Raw genomic sequence first — 17,207 nt, 5'->3', positions numbered from 1 at the left:
AAATGACTTGAACACAGGAGCTTCCTTATGACGCATATCCGTATTGTAGTCGCCAATCAGGATCTTCTCTACACATTCCTCCCCAGCTAAGCACCCCTCAAGTATATCATAGAACTCATTCTGATCAGGGGGTCTATAGACGGTGCCCACTAATACTGATTTAGCATTTTTGAAAATTAATTCAACCCACACAGTTTCAATTTCATCATGCTGCAAGTCAGTACGAGTAATGTATTCAGTATCTTGGTGAATATACATGCATAGCATGCATCGATTTTGTATGCTAGATGCGAAGGTGTGAGTTTGTGTGTGTGTGTGTGTGTGTGTGGGGGGGGGGGGGTCGGTCCGCGGGCGTGTGTGTGTGTGTGGGGGGGTCGGTCCACGGGCTCATTAGCCCGCGGACCGCCATTAGAAAATATAGGCCAAGGACAGCCATATTTTACGGCTCTAGCAGTGGTTTTCAACCATTTTCATTTCAAGGACCCTCAGTTTGACCTGAATTAGGCTACGGTACCCAATTTCTATCTCTGGGACCGCAATGTATATTGTAAAGACAAAATATATTTCACTCTGAGAGTGTACAAATGGAACCCTGAGTTACAGACCCAGAAGGGTCCATTTGGTTCCTAATTATCATTTAGCTGGGGACCCCCTGGAACTCCCTCAAGGACCCCTAGGGGTCCCCGGACCCCACTTTGGAGTTCAGGTAGTTAAATGCTGTGTTGCTACTGTATGCTCACTGTGTTGTTTATGCTCACTCAATGAAGCCTTCCTCATCCTTTTGAGTGTGTGCACAGTGTTGGCACTTGTCCATACACACACACACACACACACACGCACACACACACACACACACACACACACACACACACACACACACACACACACACACACACACACACACACACTACACAAATATTACACTGTGAGAAAGCAAACAGTGCCTACGTTTACATGAATAAATACTTCAGAATAAAATACATCCGTTTTTTGCCGCGAGTTTACATGGGAAATGGTCATTCCGAATGAGTGTTTATATGGAGAAGTGATAGAAGACATGATACATGTTAATTCACGTGAAACTACGCCATCTGTTGGACACATAAAATATAGGCAGTTCATTCATTGTGACTTTCAGACGAAAGACGACACTTTGAAATCCCATCATTTCATTCCGCAGTAGTTTTGAGGCTGCTGCTTGGATAGGGACGGACATACATAGGCCTATTATGTTTACCGTATTTTTTTCCCCACCTGCTGCAGAATGAATTTACATCCGAAGCAGTATACATGAGTCCAGCGACGTAGAGTCTGTGGGGGCCACGGGGCCATGGCCCCCATGAAGAATCCTAGGGCCCCTTTCGGCCCCCATGAAGATTTTCGTGGACATTTTACATTTACATTACATATTTTCTGGGAATTCCGAACATTTTGGACCTCTCCGCCGGCAATCTGAGAATCCCATCGTCAAATATTCGGGAAAACAGCGCCTCCCCTGTTGTTCCTCAGGCAACAGTCTGTCTTGAGAGACACCGGCCGTCCAAGAGGTGTTAAAAAGTGCTAATCGGGTTTCTTTTGTAGTTGATCTTGAGGCGTGACATAATAACACTGATCAAGAATTCACCAAAGAGACCTAACCACAGACTAGTGAGACTACACACTGACTCGAGAAAAGACCCATATCGTCCAAAATAGGCTGATCAGTCGCTGTCTGTGTATAGGCTAATTCATTGGTAAAAGTATGCTAAAGAACTCATTTTTAGACCATTTGGGAAATAAATAAATAAATAAATCCGCGGAGGCGGCCTCGCTTCGCTCGGCCGCGACAGTCCCCCCCAACGCAATTCTGTAGCCTACCCAAAGGTATAACGCACCCGCCGCCTATGATCTCTCTCTCTCTCTCCCTCCGTATCTCTCTATATCTCCCTCTCTATCTCTCTCCCTCTCTCTCTCTCTCTCTCTCTCTCTCTCTCTCATAATAATAATAATATAGTCCTGAAAGTCCTCACCTTGGCTTGGACATTGGCCTATAGAAGCTGCTCACTGCGCACTCAGATCAGCCAACGCAGGGAAACTGGAAGTACCCTCACTAAAAACGCCGGGACAACGCTCCACACGTCCCAAACTCTTCTCCCTTCTGGCTCCAAAACTGTGGAATGCACTTCCCATTGCAGTCAGAACTGCAGCATCACTCCCAATCTTCCGCCGTAGCCTGAAAACCCACCTTTTCAGACTCCATCATGGCCCATAGCACTTACCCTAACCCCTTAGATAGCATTTCTGTTGGCTTAGATAGCATTTGACACAGACTTATAGCATGTTATGTAGACAGCACTATAATTGTATTGTATATAGTCATAGCACGCCATAGTACATAATTATGGTGAGTCCAATTTTCTTTCAATCGCATTGAACATCGGAGTAATCCGGCCAGTGACATCGGAATGGTTTTTAGATCGCATCGAGCGTTTTCATTCGGATGTAAGTTTTTGTAGGTGTTTACATAACAACGTTTAATAGGATTGAACTTCTATTCGGAATGAAAAGGGGATTTAACTGCTCATGTAAACGTAGCCACTCACAATGATTATTTCTACATCATTCTGTATCGTTTATCATTTTCCTGTGGTTTGTAGGATGTTTAAAGTTATTTTTGTTTTTGGTCTGCACAGTTTTATCTCTTGCCTAATAATGTAGGCCTAAAAGAAAGGAAAAAGCGTAGCCTGCTGTGTTATTTCTTCTTTGTCAAATAAACTGTTATATATATTTCTTTTTAAATTGGGGATTTAAAGAACAATTCTGGGTTTTGACAGTTGACGCCCTGAAACACAAGTAGCCTACACTCTGAAACACCAGTGGTGGAAAGTAAGTATAAGTACTGTACTTAAGTAACATTTTGGGGTATTTGTACTTTACTTGAGTATTTCCAATTTCCAATAATTTTACTTTCACTCCACTACATCTCTGAGGCAAATATTGTACTTTTTACTACACTACAATTATTTAAAAGCTTTAGTTACTATAGTTACTTTGTAGATTTTTATTATTATTACAAAACATTAACCACTTCAGCCCTTTACACATTTCGGAAATTTTAATTAATTTTTTTAACATAATATGTTAAAAAATAATTATGTTTATTGATTTTTCTTTACAACATATTTTCAAAGCAATTATTCACATATATTTTTCCATACACCCCACATGGCAGCACAAACACTAAACTAAATCTTCGAAGAAACATCAGGACATTTCGGCCATTTAATTGAAAATAGCTCACAATGCGACGCATTGTGAGCTTGTAGATCGGCTATTTTCAAAAGATTATTATTATACATTTGAAAACTTGAAATGAGACATTGTGCTCAACGAGCATAGTCCATACTTGTACTTTTACTCAAGTACATTTTGAATTCCGGACTTGTGACAAAGTATTTCTAATATTGCAGCATTGATACTTTTACTTAAGTAAAACATTTGAGTGCTTTTTCCACCAGTGCACGTCTGACCGTTGTCATGAACTCATTATCAAATGTGAGAACGTTCAATTTAGTACAGTAGTTTTCAACCCTTTTCATTTCAGTATTTTAGCCACGGACCACCATTTAGCCTCAGTTTAGCCTCAATATTTTGTTATTGTTGGATAAGACATAGTCCACAATTCCATGCTGTATTGATGTTGGTACCATTAAGAGAGACAACAGGTAAACATTGGTCAAAATAACAAATGTTCTACATTCTCTAATTAATGCGAAGATGGGCCGCAGTTTACTAAGAAAACTTGCTAAACCCGTCCGTCAGTTCAGCTCACGCCTCCATGTTGTCAGAACATCACGCCTCGTGACATCACGCTTTGTGACACGCTCCATATCATCCAAATGAATGCCCGACCCCACCTGGGCCCTCAACAAACCCTCCGCTTCCACCCTTAGATCTCCATATATGGAGCTGACCTGTTCTGACATTCCATATGTTGATCTGACCTCATCAAATCCTGTACACTCAACTTAAGACACGCTCCATATATGGCCAGTACAGAATTCATGCCATATGTTGATCTGACCCCCATGCCAAAGTGCCAGTGCTCGCCCAGCAGTCTGCCATCAGGCCCGTCACCCTCATGGGCCAAGGCATCTTACTGGTGTAGACTTCTTGTAGGATACATTAACTTTAGTAATGCAGATGTTTAACAATAATTTAACTCTTGAGAGCGTAAAATGACACCAAATTGGCCGATGAGGTTTTTTGTTTTGTTTAATTTTACACTCTCAAGAGTTAAAGATCTAATAAGGGTCCATTTGGTTACCAAGTAACTCTCCATCATTTAGCTGGGGACCATCTGAAACGCCCTCAAGGACCACTGCATGGTTGAGAGAGCCACTGATTTAGTAGCTCAGGTGTCAGTGTGTCACTGTCACATAGGCTACTACAAATGTCTACGTCCTGTAAGTTAGTAGACTTAGTTAGAAATAAAACTAGTGTTGACTAAATCTTTACAAGTGTCTCTTACTTCCCTAGGAACTAAGAAAGTCCATTTCGGCTTCCGTCTAGTGTTGCCATGTCCGCTTATTATAAGCGACGTTGGGCTTGTTTTTCTGTAAAGTTTGTAAAATGTGTAGAATTGGGCAAATTTGGGCTTATTTCCTAATGTTTAAAACCAGTTGATTCTCACACATTTCCATGTTATGGACACCCAGATTAATGTATTTGTCCAAGGACCCGTCACCCTTCTAAACATATTTTGTGTAAGCCAGGGACATCCAGGGGGGGGGGGGGGGGGGGGGATCTACATTTGTCACTTTTTTTGTAGATCTATTTTCAAATAGCATATTCAAATAACATGGTCGCTTCTTTTGGGCTTGTTTTCATATACCTGGTTGCTTATTTCTCTCGCGCAATCTAGTGGCAACACTGTTGAATGTGAGAGTTGTTATGATGCGGAGCGGCGCCTAGATAAACAAGAACCCACGTGGATTAAAGAACACTATATGAAAAGCATGCATCTTTGACTTAAACAAATCAGGCCTAAACATTGCGTTAAACCTGGAACCACCGCTGTGGCATTAATAGGTGAGTAGTTCATTAATTGTATCATAGAGACATTAAATATATCTGCCCGCAGTGCGCACCAAGCTCCACTCTCCAGTCCAGGTGCTCCTGGCTCAGTGGCTCTGTCTCCAAAAAGTTATGTGCAGTGTGTGGCTGTGCACCCACCCATGTAATGTTATGAGATTTTGATTGAAATATAACATAATTTTGGGCTTAAAATAATGTAAACTTGTTTTAGCTCTCAGTCTAGACACAACAAACTATATTTTGTTATCAAATCCATCTCCCCCTAAAAATACACCACCAAATACATGCACCTTCCAAGTTATATTAAAGGGATTGTGACATACCTTTATGGATTCATGATTTATGTTATCATTGCTATGTTCAGTGAATCTACAGACATTGTGGGCACAGGGTTTTCTTTCACTAGAAATGTACTTACTTAGAAAGTAGATTGTAACTGCTCCAGAAGTTGTATGTAAGGTTATAACTTATAAGGTTGATTGATTTTGTTTGGCAACGTGAGCAATTGTCATTATTGCTTCCTACTGTTAATCTAGCTGATGTACATGCTTTCTCTTTCTGTGTCATAGACCCATGCTGGTTGTGAGAATAAAATATGGGATATCTTAATCTTAACCACTTGAACCCCAGCCTCCCTGTTCTGGGTGGTGCTGAATACATTTGCTATAGTGGGTACAGTAACTACTATAGTACCTCTCACAATGACTCAAATATGCTGTAACCTGAACGTTTAACCAGAAAGACAAAGTACACAAGTATGGGTAAAGTGTGCATATTGTTCACTATTATTTTACTGCTCTGCAAAGCCTAATACTTTCTAGCAAATATATTTCATAACACAACTAGTACCACAACACAAGAAACACACACAATGCACGAAGAAAACCAGCCAACGGTGGACAGAATAGTGGCGTCCAAACAAAGCAGCGTGTCTTTGTTTTGAGTTGGGCCAGCCAGTCAGTCCCCTTGCCTAGTAGTTTCTGCTGGGGGATATTTATAGAGCCCTTGTTGAAACGCTGACACCGATCTTCTGCCTCATACACACAATCATTGGTCGTACTATACTCCTGACACACATCCCCATTCCAACATAGACGGTGGGCTAAATAAAGAATATATTGGACCTGGGCAGGGAGGAGAAAGTGAGGAGAAACTCTTCAACATTGCAGTGAGGTGTATGTGATGCAACCTGCTCAGTTGTCTTGTGGTACCGTCTGAGTGTCTGCACTGAGACTTGAAGGTCAGAGTTCCATCCCCGGCCGAGTCATACCAAAGACTAAAAAAAAAAAGAAGAAAAAAAGGGACCCAATGCCTCCCTGCTTGGCACTCAGCATCAAGGGTTGGATTGGGGTAAGTCCCTGCGACATACTAGCGTCATGTCCAGGGGGTGTACTTGTACATCAAGTTGCCTCACGCTACAGAAACAGGAGATAGGCTCCTGCCCTATGGGCCTCGTTGCTCTGCAAGGCTTACTTCCTTACGTTTGTCAATCAACGTGTTGTCAAGAAAATGTGAACAACACCAGCATAAGGCAGGAGTTTCAGCTTTCATCATCAAGCTGATAAATCACATTATGATATTTAGTCTTGTGTGGCCACTCTCTCTCCGGCTCTCTTTCTTCCTCCTCCGCATCCAGGACCTAGAAGCCTAAAGCACGAGTTGAGAAGTCGCCTGGAGAGGCGCGAGGGAGAGTGGGAGGAGGGCTGCGTGGCCGAGCTGGAGACGCCATGTCCAGCAACTGCAGGGAGAGCTGGATAGAATGCCACACCAGGTCCAGCTGAGAGATGTCGACAGGGACTGGAGCTACTCTGTAGGGTAAGGAGATGTATGGGTGTATATATTTGTGTGTGGTGTGTGTGTGTGTGTGTGTGTGTGTGTGTGTGTGTGTGTGTGTGTGTGTGTGTGTGTGTGTGTGGTGTGAAGAATATAAAATAATGTGAACGTTTGAAATGAAAGGAAAACGAGTTACAAAGTCACAATTCTCACGTTTTTACATTATGGTACAAGAAATGAACCAAAAGAAATTCACATATCTGTTATTTGAAGCAATACAAACATTGCTTCAATTAATGAACATACAGTATATATGTGGATAGGACATATATTTTGCACAAACATAGACACACAGACACACACACACACACACACACACACACACACACACACACACACACACACACACACACACACACACACACACACACACACACACACACACACACACACACACAGTCAATTCAATACATTATTGTGCATGACATGGCAGTTGAAACACGTGAGACGTGGCAGATGGCAGATGATGAAACATATGAACTTGTGTCCTTAGCTAATAGGTCAACCATTATGTCGTGCCCAGCAAATATACATAGCAGCCATTAAGAATATGTGACAGTGTTTCTGTAACTGAAGTGTGGTCATGGTGCAGACAATGAGGAGGAAATGTGTTAGGGTACCACAGAGAGAGATTGAGTCTGGTTGGAAGGACCTGTATTCTGGCTTTCACTGTAAAGGTGACGATATCCTCATCAACTGCATAATTCTTGAATATTGTATGAGATATGGTGTGGTCTGCATCGGGAAGGCAAGCTAGCTCCCCCTGTAGTTTTAAACCAGTCCAGTGTTGTTGTTGTTTTTGCTGTTGTAACACTACAAGGTACCTCCGTGCACACCCATTCTTAACCACTTTATTATATATTTTGTAGGTTATTAGCCTATTAAAAATTATTTTACTCTGCATATCTTAAAATGCAGACTGACAATTTTGCAGTGCTGTGATAGTCTATATATAGCCAGCACCTTATAGAATCATAATTGTCCATTCAAAAGCCATCAGCATTTTCCTTTTGAATAATTTGGGGGATCCGCTTCATTGTTTCAATCTGGTATACCACCACTTGGGGGCGGTGTTGTGTTACTAAAGCTTTTGCTAGTCAGTTACTATTACTTTGAGGTGGGACTGGGGAATGGGGATGTGCCTGCTTGGTAGATTGATTGATTGATTGAAATATTTATTAACAGTTTGTAGAATTTACAGTACATTTCAAGCACAAACTCAATACAAAGACTGTCAACTGTGAGTGGACGACCCAATTAAGCATTACACTTGTTTACAACAGGGTCCACATTGTTCAATTCATCAAAACATTTAAAGACATACACCCATTTAGAGACATACAAATAGACATTTCTATGTAGCTAAAGAACAGAACAGGAATTCATCATATGGGAAGCAAAAAAGGGAAAATATACAAGCACTGGGAAAATATACAATATACAATATACAGTGAGGGAAATGGGGTGGGGGGGTGGGGGGGATTCAGATTTTACAGAGGCCAGTTTCGAATTGCAGCCGTCCGTAGGTGCCCTTTGAGAGCGGTTTTGAAGGAGTCAAGGGATTCACATGTCTTAATGACTGTTGGTAGGGTGTTCCACATTTTGGTGGCATAGGAGCGAAAAGAATTTAGTCCCTTGTTTGTGCCGAATCTGGGTTGTACATGGTTTGTTGCACTCCCTCTGGTGTTGTGGGTGTGGACTTCGTTTACATTAAGGAAGTATTTAGACAGGTACATGGGTATCTTGGTGGTGTATCGAATCTTGTGGACCAGACCCATTGCAAGATGCTGTACTCTGTCGACGACCCTAAGCCATCCCAGCCTGTCAAAGTGGGCAGGGGTGAGGTAGGTTCGGGGGGTGAGGCCAAGTAGGAGCCTGACCAGTTTGTTTTGGGAGGTCTGGAGCCTTGTTTTAAGGGCCTTTGAGGTGCTGTGGTACCAAGAGGTGGATGCATAGTCAAAGAAACCTTGTACGAGGGATCCTGTTAAGGTCTTCAAGGTGTTTTTGCTGACCAGTGAGGAGATCCTGTAAAGGAATCTTGTTCTTTGATTGACTTTTTTGATTACGTTGGTGGCCATTTTATCACCGGAAAGATTAGCCTCCAGGATGGAACCTAGGTAGGTAATTTGATCTTTTCGTGTGATAATATTGTCACCCACTCTAACCAAGAAGCCATCTGCCTTGCTGAGTTTACTATTTGATCCGAAGAGGATGGATTCAGTTTTTCCCAGGTGTAAGGATAGTTTGTTATCAGCGAGCCAGGTGCAGATTCTACCGAGTTCAGAGCTGAGGGTCTTTTCAACCTGCAGTTTGTTCCTGTCCGAGACCAGCAGTGCTGAGTCATCTGCGAACAGGAACAAGTTGCAGTCACAAGCTGAAGTCATGTCGTTAACATAAATTAGGAACAGTAAAGGCCCTAGTATGCTTCCTTGTGGGACACCACAGCTCACTGGGAGGGGAGGGGACAGTGTTCCGTTCACCTCCACCATCTGTTCTCTCCCCTCCAGGTAGGATTGCATCCAGCTCACTGATGTGCTATCAAAACCAATAGCTTTAAGCTTGTTAATCAGTATGGAGTGGTTCACGGTGTCAAAAGCCTTTTGGAGGTCCAGCATGACCATGCCGCAGTATTTTCCAGCATCCACCTCGTGTTTGATGTGATCGCTCAAATAGAGGAGGCATGTGTCAGTGGAGTGGGATGTTCTGATCAGTGGTCCTCAACCCCCAACAATACCCCAAAATAATCATATTTGAACTGGTGAACCCCCCAAATAATCATATTTGAACTGGGGACCCCCCCAAAATAATCATATTTGAACTGGGGGACCCCCCCCCCCCCCCCAAAATAGTCATATTTGAACTGGGACCCCCCCCCCCCCCCCCCCCCCCCCCGCCCAAAAAATAATAATACTCATATTTGAACTGGGGACCTTCCAAAATAGTCATATTTGAACTGGCTGGGGGACCCCATTTACTTAATTGTGCACATAGCAGATCTACAAGTTCATAAGACATGCACACTGTGCAATGCCTTGTGCCTTTTATTATTTATTTTTTTCGTTATTTTTAAAAGTTATTTTGGGGCTTTTTATGCATTTATTGATAGTGAAGTGAAGTTTAGACATAAAATGGGGACAGAGAGATGTGGAGTGACACGCTGTCAGGCTACATTGGAGCCTGGCTAACAGTGTTGTTATTGTCGACTAAAACTACGACGAAAACGTTCGTCGGGAGCCTGGCTAACAGTGTTGTTATTGTCGACTAAAACTACGACGAAAACGTTCGTCGACTACCTTTTTTCACTGACGAAAACGAAATGGAAACTAAATTAAAACTAAGCTATGACGACTAAAACTAAGACTAAATATATCGACAATTTCATCATGAAATAAAAACGAGACTAAAATGCTAGGAAGGGACTAGTGGACAAGAGATCCAGTATAAGTCATTTTACAATTGGTTGCATGCTGAAAATAGTATTAATAAGTATAAAATCAGCAAGTATAAAATCTGCCATTACGATGGCATCAAAACAGTCGACTAAATCACCTGTAGATTTAGCCGAGTAAAATTGCATGACATTTAGTCGACTAAAACTAGACTAACACTAATACATTCCAGGTGACTAAAATGTGACTAAAACTAAGTGAAAACTATTCAAGAGACTATGACTAAAACTAAATAGTAATAGTAATAGTAAATAGTAATTTGCTGCCAAAAACAACACTAACGTAGGTGCCCGGACCGCTGGCCTCATTGTTTTTATTTTGCCTCTACAATCACACATCACATGGTTTAGCAAGGGAACGGCATCAAGTGGACCACCTTGGCAGACTTTGTCCTGAACGTTCTAGCCGGTATATAAATTGATCAAGAACATCTGGAGTCGGTCTCTGGGAAAACGCGTTCCATTTATTTTATCACACAGAGGGCAGTGCAAACATCAGGAACGACGGTGGACATTAATCTATTCTTGGTCTTTCTCTTCCCCGTGTGTGATTACATGGACCAGGTTTTTGTAGTCCAGGTTTCCTGCTACGTCTGGGGGGAATGCAGTGAACATCTGCTCCATCTGTGAGGGTGGAGTAAAAATAGATTAGTGTGTGTGTGTGTGTGTGTGTGTGTGTGTGTGTGTGTGTGTGTGTGTGTGTGTGTGTGTGTGGTGTGTGTGTGAAGGCACGGCACGGCACAACCTTTTGTGTTTCAATGTTAAAATTAGTTTTCTTTTTTTTGTTTAGTTCAGATGTTGTAGGCCAGGGTGTGTTCAAATCAGATCCTTTGGCATCAGACACAGAATCACTTAAATCAGTCAAATCACCATCAACCGTAAATCTGCCCATTTTCCCGTTTCACATAGGAAGAGACATTGCGGAATTAAAGATTAAAATAATAATGCTGTGCATAATGAGACCGTCAGACACAACAGGACTTTGCATAGTCAAAACGAAAGCAGCAGTGGTGAAAACCCGCCCTGCAGCACTGTTTAATGCAATTTATCTGTATGTGTTATAAGTTTTTTTTGTTGAATTATCTGATGAACAAAGTAGTAAAAGTCAACAGTATGTATATCCATAACATAAGCAAGCAGCATGCTAGCAGACAATACACTAGTTGTTTCTTTCAATCATTTTATTTTCAAAATTATATTACATGATCATCTTCTGCTCAATACAGTTAGTTTAAGCACATGAAACTCATATGCATACTGCATCTGTCATATGCATACTGCATCTGTCGCGCAAATTATCGAAACATTAGAAAGTAGCCGGCGTATGTATCAGATTGTCATATGCATACTGCATCTGTCGCGCAAATTATCAAAACATTAGAAAGTAGCCGGCGTATGTATCAGATTGTGAAAATAATAATAATAAAATGATTGAAATAATGAACTAGTGCATTGTCTGCTAGCGTGCTGCTTGCTTATGTTATGGATATACATACTGTTGACTTTTACTTGTCATCAGCACTTCAACAAAAATTTATACCACGCACACATACATTGCATTAAAGTAGAGCGGTTCTTGCCGCAACCCTATCGATGTTTGGAATTAAGCTTTTATAATAATAATGTAAAGAAGAGCATGATTGGATCATATATTTCTGTCTTTGTGTGAGCGGTGGAGATCTAACCTCTTCAGGAGAGAACCTGTCTGCCTGGGTGGTCAGCATTTCTGTCACACTGTAACGACAGTGTTGGTGGTGGTCAGCAATACCACCTCATAGCCATCAGCAGTCAAACATTAGTGTTATAGGGCTTGAGTCCGGTCTCGTCGAGTCCACATTTTCATTTACTCATTTACTCGGTCACGTCTCGTCTATACATTATGAGGAGTCCATTCACATTCACATATACTGACCTGACGAAGATCTGTCAAGATCGGAACGTTGTCGTTCATTTATTCAATGAAGTAATTCTTTACCAAAAGAATGGGGCCCTATCTCCTTCCATAATTGCCTTATTGGCCCTGCACCCACTGTCGAGGTGCGTGTAGGTATGCTCTGAGTCCATTCACATTAACATTATAAGATGTATATAACATTATCAGAGAGCTTTATAGACAGCTATCTTGTGAAGTAACGGAGTGCAGCTGATGCGCCTGCCTGCTCTGGCAGTGTTTTGTGTTTTCAAATAATAATAATCTGGTCTCGGTCTCGGTCTCGAATCGGTCTCGCCTTCTGTCGGTCTTGACTCGGAATCGACCCCTCCCAGACTCGGTCTTGACTTGGACTCGACCCCCTCCCGGACTCGGTCTTGACTTGGACTCGACCCCCTCCCGGACTCGGTCTTGACTTGGACTCAACCCCCTCCCGGACTAGGTCTTGACTTGGACTCGACCCCCTCCTGGACTCGGTCTTGACTTGGACTCGACCCCCTCCCGGACTAGGTCTTGACTTGGACTCGACCCCCTCCTGGACTAGGTCTTGACTTGGACTCGACCCCCTCCCGGACTCGGTCTTGACTTGGACTCGACCCCCTTCCATCCCCATCGGACTCGGTCTTGACTCGGACTCACTTTAGGTGGACTCCACTACAACACTATCAAACATGCTACAGTAGCTACTTCATAACCAGTAGTCTGAAGTAGTAGTTTTGATCCTCTGTTTGTTTATCAATGGTGGGTTTAGAGCATAATACTCACAAATCCTTCCTCAAAGTGCCCTTTCCTTCTGGATCAAACACCTTGAAAGCATTGAGGATGGTCTCCTCTGGATCAGCACCTTTCGGAGAAACAAACAAACATCTCTAGGAATGTCGTGATCTCTCTGCTAGTCTAGTCGGCAGCCTCTCAATCAACAGAGGGACATAACAAATCTAGGGGATTGCATTGCATCTATTTCAAGCATTGGCACGGTCTCAAAACTCAACCTTCCCCTCATCACTGAACAGTCCTTTGATATACAGTATACAGCATTTCCAACTGAAAAGTTATGTAAGTAAAGCAGATGTTTAACAACAATGTAACTATTGAGAGTGTAACATGAAACTTACGGGTCTACTGCAGTTTTATTTATCCCTGACATTCTTAGACAAGTAGCAGAACAATGTCTTTACCTTTTAGCTTCTCTCCAAACATGGTGAGGAAGACTGTGAAATTAATCGGCCCTGGCGCTTCCTTCAGCATCTCATCAATCTCCTCCTGTTTCACATTTAAACGACCTAGAAAAGGCTCTTTTATTATTAGCTGGAGATCTGGTGGTGTAGTAACGACAATGTAACATTCCCCACAAACACAGATGTGAATAATGGCAGGTCATTTTTACCAGATATCTTTTCTGAAATACAGAGAGCACATACAAACGCACGCACGCACGCACGCACGTACGTACGCACGCACGCACACACGCACACACGCACGCACGCACGCACGCACGCACACACACGCACGCACGCACGCACACACACACACACACACACACACACACACACACACACACACACACACACACACACACACACACACACACACACACACACACACACACACACACACACACACTGTACATACATACACATGCCTATAGTCACAATTAAACAGGTGCAAACAAACAACTTCACACTTCTTCTCACCTAGAGCTGCAAAAGTGTCTCTAAGGTCATTCTTGTCTATGAAACCGTCTCTGTTTTGGTCCATGATGGTGAAGGCCTGTTGAAAACGTGTTGTTATAGTAGTGTATTGTGTGTACAGTACATTGTCCTGTCTGGCCATGCTCTCATCGGCAAGCGTCTCATCATTCACGCTTTCATGCTAAGGTGAAAGGAAACCAACGGGGCAGACGGAGCACTGACTTCTTTGAACTCCTGGATCTGGGACTGTTCAAAGATGGAGAACACGTTTGAGTTGGCTCCCTCTCCCACTCTCTTCTTTGCTTTCTTGGGTGCCTGTAACGAAATTTGACAAAGCCATTTAGTTACTGGTAGTTAGTTGCTGGCACAGCTGTCAACGTCACCTGTGTCTCTGTGTCTGTTTGCGCTTCACTCATTACCGCTTTGTGGCGACGCATGTGCTTATTGACAACAAAGACAATAATCACACAACCCCCGATAACTGCTCAGCATGAATTGCACGGCGGGGCCCGTTTCGTTATGGGACGGGGGTTAGTATCAATGTCACTTTGTAATGGAAATATTTACTCATCATGCTTAACCCATTCTGGGCGGGGAACCCTTTTGGTGTTTTAACATTATGTTACACTTTAGCTATTGAAAAATCGTGAAAATGTGGCGCAAATCTTTGAATATATATTCTTTCAGAGCGAACATTTTTAACTCAAATATATGCTTCAGCGGGGTCCCTGGAACAACATATTTTCAGATGGGGGTCGGTGGCAAATTAAATATATTTTTGAGGGTCCTTGACATGAAAACGTTTGAGCACGACTGACATAGAAACATAGGGTTTTTTCTGAAAACTGTCAGGATTCAGAAGACATTTTGTAGAATCGTCCTCGGGTCTAAATGGGTTAATTCCTCTCGGTCCGATCTCTTCTCTAGCTCCTAGAGAGCTGGTATCAGATGAGGGATTACGCCACGGGCCCTGGGTGGTGACAGGAAGAATGCCACACTGAGCCCCGTTTTGACTGGAAATCCCACAGAGGCGAGGATTATACATTGAGCTATTTACACGACTGCCAAGGAAGTGTGAAAAAAATAGTGTGAAGGAATGCAGCGCGACTGATGACATCACCCTGCTTAGTCTCTCACAGACAGCTGGCTGCTGACTTGTCTAACCACCTCGCCGCGGATTAAGACTTTTCTTTTTAATCGTATGAATGGGAAGGTCATTCATGTGTGTTTGTTTTGAGTACGGCAAGTTTTGGGAAATTTGGTGTACAAACATTTATTATTGTTTACTGTTGTTTCCCAGCCGATGTGCATAAGAAAACCAAACTAGCATCACCAGGGCACAATGCAGCAGGCTGCAGGCTGCAGAATGCAGGCTGCAGGGGCCATTCAACACTCCTGCACTTAAACACAGTAACATGGACTATATGGATTGTGACTCTTATACTGGCACACAACATGTATGGTTTTCAGTATCATATTGCACTGTTTAATGAACATACAATGAGCACAGTTATTTTCTCCACCAGGCTGAGGGCAAGGGGGGAGAGTATGTTTTGCACTGTACACAGTCCGTCCATCTGTGTACAGATAATCTCCGGCACCATTAACCCGGTCGATGCCAAATTTTGCACACACACACTCCCTGGATGCCAACGATGAACCTCTGCCCCATATTTTCCAGAGCGGCCTGTTATAGCGACTTTTGAAAAACCTTTTTTTAAATATATTACTCTTCCAGATTCTGTCCAAAAATCCCGCAAATCGTTACACACTATCACTATCTCTAATATCTGTCCGATATTTCATATTCCATCCTAATTGGCTAACATTGGCCTCCAAAGTTTGCAGGATTGGCCTCAAATCATGAATGCAGCGTGCAATTTACGTGAAATCTTTCACAGACTTTCCTACTAGGCTGAGGAATATATCCACCCTTTTCACATTGGCCTGTTATAGCGCCACCAACAGGTGGATTTTTGGAACAAAATGCCTCAAATCATCCAATTGCCATCCAAGGCGTAAGAAGACATGGCACCCTTTTCACATTGGCCTATTTTATAACGCCACCAGAAGGCCACAACCTGACCTGCCCTGGTGGAGACCTGTGCCCCGACGGGCACTTTATCTAGTTTATATTATACATGAGTCCAAATGCAATGTTAACTGAAGTATAGGCAGCATCCATCTGAGTTCACTCACCATCTTCCAACGGTAGCTCAGCTGGATGTGGAGTTTGTGGACCAAACCGTATTATTCCTCGGTGCTTTGTGGATGGAGCAGTTATTCATAAACAAGGTATAGATATACTGAGCCTTCCCCTCCCACGACAATTATGCATCATGCCCCCCATCCATCCGTCGCTATATAAATACCCCCCATGCCATGTTTAGGCAGAGCCACACAGGTGAGGAGAGGTGGGGGGGAGGGGGGTATTCCTTTGTCCTCCCGTGTACTTGGATCAATCTTTTAACCCATTCAGCCCTGACGTCGATGTTTTCTAAATCATGACAATTTTTTAAAAATAGCAGACCTACAAGTTCATAGCGCGGCACTCGGTGCCGCGCTATGAGCTTGTAGATCTGCTATTTTTCAATAGCTAAATTATAACATAATGTATGTAACCACCAAAAGGGGTTCCCGCTCAAAATGGGTTAACCTTGTGATGAGATTTAACACATTCAGGACGGGAACACCCTTTTGGTGTTTTAATTATGTCATATACTTTAGCAATTTAAATATAGCAGATCTACAAGTTCATATAGTATGGTATCCGGAGAACTCGCCAGTTTACCAACTCGCCGTGATCCCAGTGCATTTTAGTTTTACTTCACCTTCATTTAAATTGCATTGAATTGAGAGATAGAGAGAGAAGATAGTTGTTTAGAGTTAACGCTAGAGAAAGTAGGAATGCTAAAAGTTTAACCACCAAACTATCATTGGTATTCACATACTCACCTTTTTATCATTATCTAGCTGACCATTTAATTGCACAAAATTATTTGATCACTTTGGAAATGAACTATAACATCTGTGGGTTTGACATACTACACCGATGCAGACAGCATGTTAGCATAACGATGAAGACATTGATGAAGAATTCTCGCTGCGGAGACTTGGTAAACTGGCGAGTTCTCCGGTATCCCATAGTATAGATGGAGCTTGTACATCTGCTATTTTTGAAAAATCGTGCAAATCTGGTGCACATCATTGAATATATATTCTTTCAGAG

General features: G+C 42.5%; 1 protein-coding gene across 2 annotated transcripts; it reads right to left on the bottom strand.

Annotated features, from left to right (window-relative positions):
• Positions 1–10,801: 10,801 nt before the first annotated feature.
• LOC310871605 (myosin regulatory light chain 2, ventricular/cardiac muscle isoform-like) lies at positions 10,802–16,329 on the bottom strand. Of its 2 annotated transcripts, none has more exons than XM_083783221.1 (7): positions 16,178–16,329; positions 14,201–14,293; positions 13,982–14,057; positions 13,466–13,570; positions 13,053–13,131; positions 12,043–12,091; positions 10,802–10,981 (listed from the first exon to the last, which is right to left on the bottom strand). In XM_083783221.1, exons 1-7 carry the CDS (start codon positions 16,178–16,180, stop codon positions 10,877–10,879), a joined length of 510 nt encoding a protein of 169 aa, XP_083639347.1. In that variant the 5' UTR covers positions 16,181–16,329; the 3' UTR covers positions 10,802–10,876. The 2 variants fall into 2 exon arrangements, with proteins under 2 accessions (XP_083639347.1, XP_083639346.1); XM_083783220.1 differs by lacking the exon at positions 16,178–16,329 and adding an exon at positions 14,398–14,550.
• Positions 16,330–17,207: the final 878 nt, after the last annotated feature.

Source organism: Protomyctophum parallelum (genome assembly GCF_964188405.1).
Source record: "Protomyctophum parallelum genome assembly, chromosome: 15".
Taxonomy (NCBI): Eukaryota; Metazoa; Chordata; class Actinopteri; order Myctophiformes; family Myctophidae; genus Protomyctophum; species Protomyctophum parallelum.
The sequence above is the reverse complement of the archived record's forward strand: the minus strand, read 5'-3'. Positions and strand labels throughout refer to the sequence as shown.

Bases quoted from the DNA above. Each gene is read 5' to 3' on its own strand.
- LOC310871605 (XM_083783220.1), bottom strand. The intron at 13,571-13,981 runs GTGAGAAGAAGT...AGCCTTTTCTAG, and splicing joins AGACACTTTTGCAGCTCTAG to GTCGTTTAAATGTGAAACAG. The intron at 10,982-12,042 runs GTTAGATCTCCA...CCACCCTCACAG, and splicing joins ACAGGTTCTCTCCTGAAGAG to ATGGAGCAGATGTTCACTGC.